The 8,812-nt window shown below is 54.7% G+C and overlaps 1 protein-coding gene across 1 annotated transcript; it reads right to left on the bottom strand.

Moving 5' to 3' along the window:
* Positions 1-594: 594 nt before the first annotated feature.
* On the bottom strand, positions 595-2,889 carry CH63R_09959 (Kinase domain containing protein; the record flags this gene model as incomplete). The annotated part of the gene is made up of 2 exons (XM_018304933.1): positions 595-2,708; positions 2,835-2,889. The coding sequence occupies 2 exons, from the start codon at positions 2,887-2,889 to the stop codon at positions 595-597; spliced, it is 2,169 nt and encodes a 722-aa protein (XP_018154357.1).
* Between the last annotated feature and the right edge of the window lie 5,923 nt (positions 2,890-8,812).

Below are 8,812 nucleotides of genomic sequence, written 5' to 3'. Positions count from 1 at the left end.
CAACTTTTGATATAGGTGTTTTGAATTGAAGAGACGCTAAGGTGTCCTCCCAACCAATGCCAAGCTTTTGTCTATCACACCAAGCTACTGAAGCATGCTGGGCGTCTCTACTTACACGCGCGCACAACACAACAATTCACACAATGCCTGTCCTCCCCCTTTTCCTAGTGCCTACGCACCCAGGCAGGCACATCTTTCACCACCCTCTTAGCGTAGGTTTGACTCTGGGACACGGGTGTGCATGTGCGAATTATCAAAGAAGGTGGTTTGATTATGTATGGCGATGCACATCCTGAATGTCTCCCTTCATCAGCCTGAATGTTTGTCTTACTGCGTATACGCACTTGCACGCCCATGGCGCACTGCAGGGCTGTGTTGTAGCGGTCTCTGCTGCATCCAAAGTGTTCTCAGGTGCATTCCGAAAAAGAAAATTCCAAGCCTTATCAAAAGCTCTTTGCATCAGCCTCTCTATGAACGCCTGGTGTTGTGTTTGCTGTTGCAAACTTATAATATGGAGCCGACTCCAAAAGATAGAATCGTGGCTATGCAGAAAATCAAACACGTAAAAAGTCGTATCGTCGTATCCGGGTGTAGTCAATAGCCCATTTGACCCGGCATCTTTCCGAGTGAGTGGCCGTGGCTCTCGAGTGGCAAGTGGTTGTGGCAGAACACTTTCTTAGTGTTGAGCTGTGCACTGCCTTTCTTTGTAGCGTCGATGAGGTTGGCCGGGTCGTCATAGCTCTCGAGCTGGCAGCATTCGATGTTCTTGACCCAGCGGTGGTTGGCAATCTCCGAGATGGATGCGCGCTTTGCCGGGTTGGGGTTAAGCATCATGAGAAGCACACGGCGGAGCGCGGGCGGAGAGACCATCAGGTCGAAAGCCGGGTAGTGAGGGTAGTCTGTTTCTGTCATGCGAGCATCGGGCTCGGGGTGCTTGGCCTCCCACTTCTCCCATCCCTTGAGAAGAAGTCTGTAGCCCTCGTGCGAGGTATCGGCTCTCTTCCAGATGTTGCCTCCGAAAGTAAGGTAAATCATGACGACGGCGGAACTCCACACATCGAGGCCGCGAGGGTCGTACTCATCCTGCTTGAGAATGACCTCGGGTGCCGTGTACGGCTCGCTGCCGCACATTCCGGGCTTGCACAAGCGGATCTCGTCGCACATGCCCTTACCGCACTGCCCACCGGCTTCCCGGAAGCCGGGGTGATGGCCAGTAAAGACTTCTGATACGCCAAAGTCGGTGATCTTTAGCTTGCTGTCCTTGGTAATGAGGAGGTTCTCCAACTTGATGTCGCGGTGGGCAATACCGTTGCTGTGGAGGTAGTTGACGCCCTGGATGAGCTGCTTGAACAAGCAAAGACGATCACTCTGTCTCGCCGGGTCCGTCATGTACCGCTTGGCGATGAGTCCGTAGAGATCACCTTCCGAACAGTATTCCATGACGTGGTTCCAGCGTCCGTGATCTGTGCAAAGACGAACCGTCTCGACGATGTTGGGGTGGTGCAGGCTCTTGGCGATACTGAATTCTGATTTGATCTTCTTGACGTACTCGTCCTCCGTCTCCTTCTTTCTTTTGCCTCTGAACTCCTTGACTGCGTAGAGTTCGTTCGGGCATCCCTTTCGGCACATCATTGTGACCTTGGAGGTGGCTCCCTTGCCCAGGTGCTTGCCGTGACGGCCAAGCAGTTTGTGCTGGTACTCGAACTCGGAGAGAAGCTCGACAACGTCGACCTGGAAGTCATCGGGGAGGCTCAGACTCATGCGACGGGCCTTGACACCTACACCAGCGTCAGGCATTTGAGCCCAGGGAGACGATCCTTGCATCGGCAGGACGGGGTTCTTGTAGTGATTGTCCGACGCAGGCGCAAGATGACGGCTTTCGAGGCGAGCTTCGAAACTGCTGGCGCGTCTCCTTCCAAGAGGGACCGGCTTCTTGGGTGCGTGCTTTTCCCGTCCAGGGACGTTGGCGCCGACGAAGTTGACAGCGCGTCCGCGTAGGCTGGTGAAGCCAGTCGAGGCCCTGTTCTTCTTCTTGAAGTCATCCTGAGAAGGCATGGTCGAAGCCTCTTTGTACGATGAGGCGGTGTCGACGGGCGAGCCCGGCGACGGAGGAGAATTAGACCTCGTGGTGTTGCTTGATCTGTTCATTGAGAAACGTCTGCCACTGCTCTTGGCAGGTGTAGAGTCAATCACTGCACTCTCGGAGGCGTCGTTGGCTTGGCCCAAGAAGTCGAACTCTGGTCGGTTGATGGACGAGTTGGATCTTCGAAAGATGTTGGACATGGTCCGTTTAAAGCTGGTCGTGGAGCCTCGAGTAGGCCGTCTCTGCAGCGGAATGGGTGGCGGCTCTTGGTCAGCAGTAGGTTCAGCTGGAGCTGGAGGGTTGGCGGGCTTTGGTGTCGTGGCCGAGTTTGCGGGCGAGACCGTGGGGGTGGGTGCTGTGTTGACCAAAAGAGGTTTCGGCGTCGGCTGCACCTGATGGGTGGGCTGGCTTTCGGGGGCAAGAGTAATATCGTGATGGTCCTGGCTGGGAAGGGTGGTAAACTCCTGGGACTGTCTCCCGCTGCTAATGGGGGTCACAGGTTCATTCGGCGATTCGCTTTCGGACTCATCGATTTCTTCGAGGATGGGAGAAGTAAGATCGGTCGGGAATTGGCGGGGGGACGAGGACAAGCTACTTGAGTTTTGTTGCTCGGAATGTTGCTTGTCTGGAATCGCAAGCGTTGTTAGTGACTGACGCCTTCAGGGATGCTGGGGACGGAAACAGGGCGGGTTGGGAACAGCTGCTTGATGACGGAAGTGCGGCTAGGGGGTGCAGCGACCACCAGACATACCTTGGGGCAGGGGAGCGGGCTGGGGCACCGCCAGGTTGGTAAGGACGGTCGCCATTGCTCTTCGGAGTGTGGCCGGTGGGCTCAGCGACAGCAGCGGAGAAGGGTGCTCTGATCAGGGATGGGCCGACACGTAATTGGGCCACACACCACCAAGAAGAAACGCTTGGTGCTGGTGCAAGTGCTGGTCGGGTTTTGGAGGGTGAGGTAGTCCGCGGCGTTTCCGAGGGGTCTCCAATTCTCTGGCCTAGGCCTTGACAAATGGAGGGGGGAGGATGGGCGACGGGTGAGCAAAGAGTGTGTCCCCCGAGTGTCAGCCAACGCGAAATACAACCCAATAAGTCGGGTCAAGGTCGGCGAAGTGGGTTGGTCTGGCAAAAGTACGATGAGACCTTGGAAGCCAAGAGTCGAAGACGCAAAGAGAAGGGGGGAAAGACGTCTGTTGGAAAAGCTTGGTCTTTATCCCATTGCTCGTGGCTGCATGCGTTTATTCTGTCGTGGTTCTGGTTGAGCGTTCGGTGTCGAACCAAGAGTCCGCGGCCTCTCTCTCTCTCTTTTTTGTTTGTTTGGTGTGAGTTGGCAGATCTTGCAACGCAGGAAAGTGGTAGCAGAGCAATTTGATCCTTTGGCCTGCGTAGGAGTGTGCACGCGAGCGTCTGGGTTTTTTTTTTGCGTCAGGTGTTTGAAGAATCGAGCTGGGTCTTGGGTCCTGTCCAAAGGGAACTCGTCTTGGTATTGGCACAGCGTATGTAGGGGGTCGAGAGACGGGGAGACTGCGGATGCCGTGATGAGTGACAGTACGTGTTGGTCTTTGTACTTTTCTCGACGCTTTGAATCGTGGGTTGGGTTGACGACGAAGAAGACGAGGTAAACAGTTTGGTATCGGAGGGATAGAATATTAATAGTGGATTAGATCAGAGGAAGGGTTGGGGAGGGAAGGGGAGAGGAGGAACATGAAAACAATTCAGGCGTCCATTCTGAAATCGAGGCTTGGGAGGTGGGAAGGCTGCGAGTTTTGAGCCGTCGCAGGGGAGAATGGGTCGCGAACGAGACGGGGGAACCGTTTCTCGATTTGGATGAAGACACGCTCGAAGGAGAACCCCGCTGCTGCGCTTAGAGGGGCGTGGGTGTCGGAGGGGGACGCTCTCTTGAGAATCGAGGGTTATTTTCCGCCTCGGCCGGGTGGTGTGGAAGATGAGAAAAGGGCTGTGCGAAAGTGGATCGGTAGGAGTGGGAAATGGAGAGACTGGGGAGAAGGGGGAAAGGGGGGCTAGGTGCAGATTGGCAGTTCGAGTTCGGGGTACGGAGCGTGTAAGGAAACAGGTACCCCGTACCTTCCGCTGCCGCACTCGGAATACTCTTTATTTTTATTTCTTGAATGTGTCCTGAGGTTTGAAGAGTTGTCTGGGTGGGGGCGTTGTACGGGGAAGTGGGAGTGGAGGGAGAGGCAACAAATGGACAAGTTGGTTGCGAAGAGAATCCTGGTATTGTTAATTGGCTAGGCTTGGGTGTTTCCTGGTATCTATTAGGTACCCATCTACCTGGGCACGAGTACCTATCTAGGTATCCGTACGGATAACATGTGCAGGCAGGCTACTTGAAACCTGCAGTGGTGGCGGCTTGGTTTCCTTCCATTTGCCAATCCGCGGAAACAGCAGGAGCGAGGGAGAGTGAGCCGGGTCAACCACTCCTCTTCGCTTTACCACCGCCACCCAACATAACACGAACAACACGGCAGCTTGCCTCAGACACTTGGCGTCCTCCTTCAGCAGGCGACAACTGAATCAACAATCATACAGTGCAGCAGTGTATCTATCTGTGTGGCCAAGACTGGACCAGGCCCAGCGTGTTCAAATGTCCAACCCCCCTTGATGGCCATTCAGCAGTCGGCATTCGCGAGGGTTGCGGCCAAGACGGTGTGCAGCCAAGAAACGACCAAAAGACGCACAGAGCGCGAGAGCCCATGGCAGGTCTCGCTCGAACAGCTGCCAAGTATTAGCTACCTCCTACGTAGGGACGAATGCACGACGGGGGGTTTGAGCGAGTATTCGGGGACGCTCTGGAGTCTGTACGAATAAGCCTTGACAGGGACGCACGACACTGGACGAAATAAAGCGGGACTGGAGAAAGCCCTGAAGTGGGGACATTTCCATGGGTATCTCAGATCCACCCGACGGGAAGCACACCAGCCGAACCTGATTCTGACAAGGCGCCCGATCCTCACCCTACTATCAGTCACTTACTCACATTCTCATTCTCACTATGCATGCGCGCTACCACCGTACTCATCGGCCCCAACGGCTGAGCCCTGCCCTACCTGGGTGTGGTATCTTGTCTACCATTTCTCTGGCGCAGCTCTCGCACTTCGGCACATCAGACGGGACGGCATTCGATGTCCATCAGTCGGCTGCTGCACAAGAATGGAATATCGACCTGCCTGCGTTGCCACTTGCAATGCCCCGCCCAATACCATCGCCTCAATGGACATGCCAGACCTGGTCGAGGCAAGAAGTGACAGCACTGAAGAAACCGCGGATCCTGCCAGGAACAGCACCCGCCGGCGAACAGTAATTGCCCGAATCCATGGGCCATGGAACCCAGGAGGAATTACAAATGGAATATGCCTTCCAGACTGCCAACTTTCCATTCCCCCTTGCGGCCGCGATCGACGAACAATCAAAGGCTAATGGCGGAAAGCATCGCGTCGACCAATATGCTACGTACAGATTCGACATGTATCTGTGAAAACAATCAGGATAGAAGCAAGCGTTAGTATTGGCATTAGTATCTTACTCATATTTATGTGATATTGTAGGCATTTGGCACCGGGCCCTGGCGAGCATCGGCAGGTAGAAAAAGCAGACCGGCAGGTATCACTTCGTCCATCCATGTTTCAATTGCCTCTCCATTCATCTGCGATCTACTATAGGCCTACCAGCGGCCACTGCTGCCCTTGCTGCGGGAATTCTGGGAGGGGGGCGTGTGTGGACCTCTCTCGGCGTCGTGACCGCAGTCAATGATCAATTCTAATTGTTACAGCATATCCGCATATCCATACAGACTCTTAAGACACTGTGGTACTGCAACGCCCATCAGTATGGGCCCTAAATTCGAGCCTCGACTCGGTCTTCAGTTTCAGAGCTCGCCCACGCGCTGGCGAATGAGATACCCCGACATTTTGTGGGGTGATGCGATGGATTGCTTGGCTGCGAACCGATGCTCTGTCGTCCTGGGCTCTTCCCTTGAGTCTTTCAGATATGGAGTTGTAGGAGGACCACCTTTTTGCTTCAAGAGGACTGGTCCATGTGGCTCACCTGGCTTGTCCCTGCTTCTTGTTGCAGCATGCAGCGTGTTCGACCGCCGCATCTATGGCGGTCCAACCAACAACGATGCAGCGATTCTCGTAACCGGAGTCTGAAGTTTGGAGAGTGCGGTGCGTGGCAGCACCGTAGACGGAGCATTTACCGCACCCACCCGACTCACAAGCGCACAAAACGCCATCCATATGCAGTCCACCATGCAGATACATGCATGCTCGCCGCCCCGAAAATGACGATGACACAGATGGGTTTTTCCCTTGGGGAAGGTACGGGGGCGGTCCATCGTGATCCTGGCCTGCACAATACTTACAGTATCCGTATTCCCGTGTTGCCTTCCGAGTACCCGCCCAAATGGGGACCTGCTTGCAAATGATAGATGGAGACGACACTGACGGTGCGGATAGTGGATGACTGAAATCTATGACATCTTAGTCTGCCGAGGCACACGCTTGCTGCCTGTCTATAATTTTATTTGGATCTTCTTACCTCAGACCGGTCGGCTTAAATCAGTTTCTTGATACTAATACCGTAGTCATTTGCTGTCGCTCGTTATCCTTGGCGGCTTGCTTTGGTTCTGGCCCATCATGATTGCTACTATCCTCAAATTGGCGATTCGCAACCGAATAGTGTTTCTTCTTCTTTTTGCCGATTTGGCGACAACAGCAATCAATGGTGAGCGGGATTCCACGAGACCGGCGGGTGTTGGACAGAGATGGCGATGTTTGGCCGACAGGCAAAGAGTTCCAAGGTGGAGAAGACGGTACAAAGGCACCTCTTGAGCATGTCATTCAGTTGCTAAAGGCGCGAAGAATCATAAGATGCCTATCTCACTTGGAGACTGCCCTTGTAGCTAGCTACGGGCGACAACTGGTTCGACGAGAATCCGCTCAATGTGTCCCAGGGGCGGATTGGAGTGGTACCTGTACCTCAGGTACCTTCCTACCTGTACAGCACACTTATGGCGGTACGTGCGCTACCGGATGACAGCTGACGAGAGAACGCCCTGTGTGTAAAAGGTCAATGACGAGCAAGAGCAAGAAAGGTACGGATACTCCTGCGCATGAGGGAGGGAACTGGCAAGAGCAGCGAGGACAAGATCAAGCAAGGCACACAAGAACGGCAAGAACGGTGTCCATATTTCCTTGCCATGCGAAAATGCCGACGATTACCTCATTACCGCTTTACCTCCACCACCGAACCCACGAACGAGGCTCCGATCTACTCCGTAATGCCATTGCAATTCACGCCCACACACACACACACACACACGCACGTCGTCCTTAGTCCAACCAGCCGCAATCCCCCAAGCGCCCCCCTGGGTGGATCTCTCTCAGGGCTCTTCCTCGGAGTGATGCTGATGGTCATGGTAGGCTCCGTCTGAAAGCACCACGCTGGAGACTAGGGACTGGACGTGATTGATGAATATACCACTGGGGAGCCACAGACGGACATCAGATCGAAGACGGTGAGCGATAAAACTCCCCTACAGTACACTGTCGGCAACTCGGGGGTTGTTTGTGGTCAACTGACGGAGACTCCCCGAGAATGGAGGCGCCCCAAAGGGCCGACATGGCCGACAAAACCTGCTCCTCGGCTGCCACGGCGCGACACAGAAGGGGGGTGGGGGTGGGTGCCTTTTCCGCCCTGCCAGCAGTCGACATCACTCCCAGTTCAATCGGCGCCTGTTGGACATCGGATCCTGCAAGTGCTTCGATGTTCGCGGTCGCTGACCAGTGTCGCAGTACCTGCGATGTCGCGCTCGTGAGGCGAAGGCATTCGAAGACTGTGATTTTGTCTTTCTCTTTAGACAAGGAACGGGAGACGGCAGGATGCCCAATCTCAGCGGCACATGCGCTTACGGAATACCTACCCCCGGAGGTTCAAATGTATGTATCAACGGCACGGACGATGAACCGCGTACTCGAGCGTCCAACTAAAACGCCTCGCGCCGTCCATCATCATGTCATCACCAGGAACAGCCTAGTACCCGAACGCCACATCCTTGCCGCCGATTGTTTGGCTGACAGGCTGGCCATTCTGTAATGTGCGCAAGTCTTGGAGTCGCTCTCGCTTGTGGTTGCCGTGGTTGCTTCCAAAGTCCTCCGATAGACTTTCTCAACCCCAGGATCCGGGAAGCTTTTGGGAGAGACCGAAAGTCAATGGGACTTCATGGGCAGCCTCTCACCACTGACCACTACCCTGCAACCCAATACTGTGCCAACAGTCAATTTCTGTCGCTGTCTCGGACTTGGGCTGCAGTATGGTACGGCGATCACTGGTCTCGAAGCACCTACCGAGTAACGTTCCAACTGCTGTCTTCTTTTCTCTCAAGCCTCTGCTCGCGCGGCACGGATGCAGCAAAGGCCAGCGATAGATCCCCAGCAACCCCAGTTGTTCGCGGATCTCCATTTGACGACAATTATCGCCTCTGGCCAGGGGTTCCTAGCTTTGGAGATAGTAAACGGCCCTAATCTGGACCCTGCGCAGCGCCCGCGCCTTGACCCCACGTTGAGTACGTACCGCTACCTGATCGTCCTCGAAAGTCATCTCTCGAATCATTCCAATAGGTTCGTCGAACGGGACTCACCTTTGCACAAGCACGAAGAGAACGAGAAATATGTCCGATTGCGTCTCCGGCTCGGAGCCTGTTCAGGATGACTT

The sequence above is a fragment of the Colletotrichum higginsianum genome (genome assembly GCF_001672515.1).
Source record: "Colletotrichum higginsianum IMI 349063 chromosome 7 map unlocalized unitig_7, whole genome shotgun sequence".
NCBI lineage: Eukaryota > Fungi > Ascomycota > Sordariomycetes > Glomerellales > Glomerellaceae > Colletotrichum > Colletotrichum higginsianum.
Note: the sequence above shows the minus strand (reverse complement) of the source record. Positions and strands in the feature narration are given on the sequence as shown.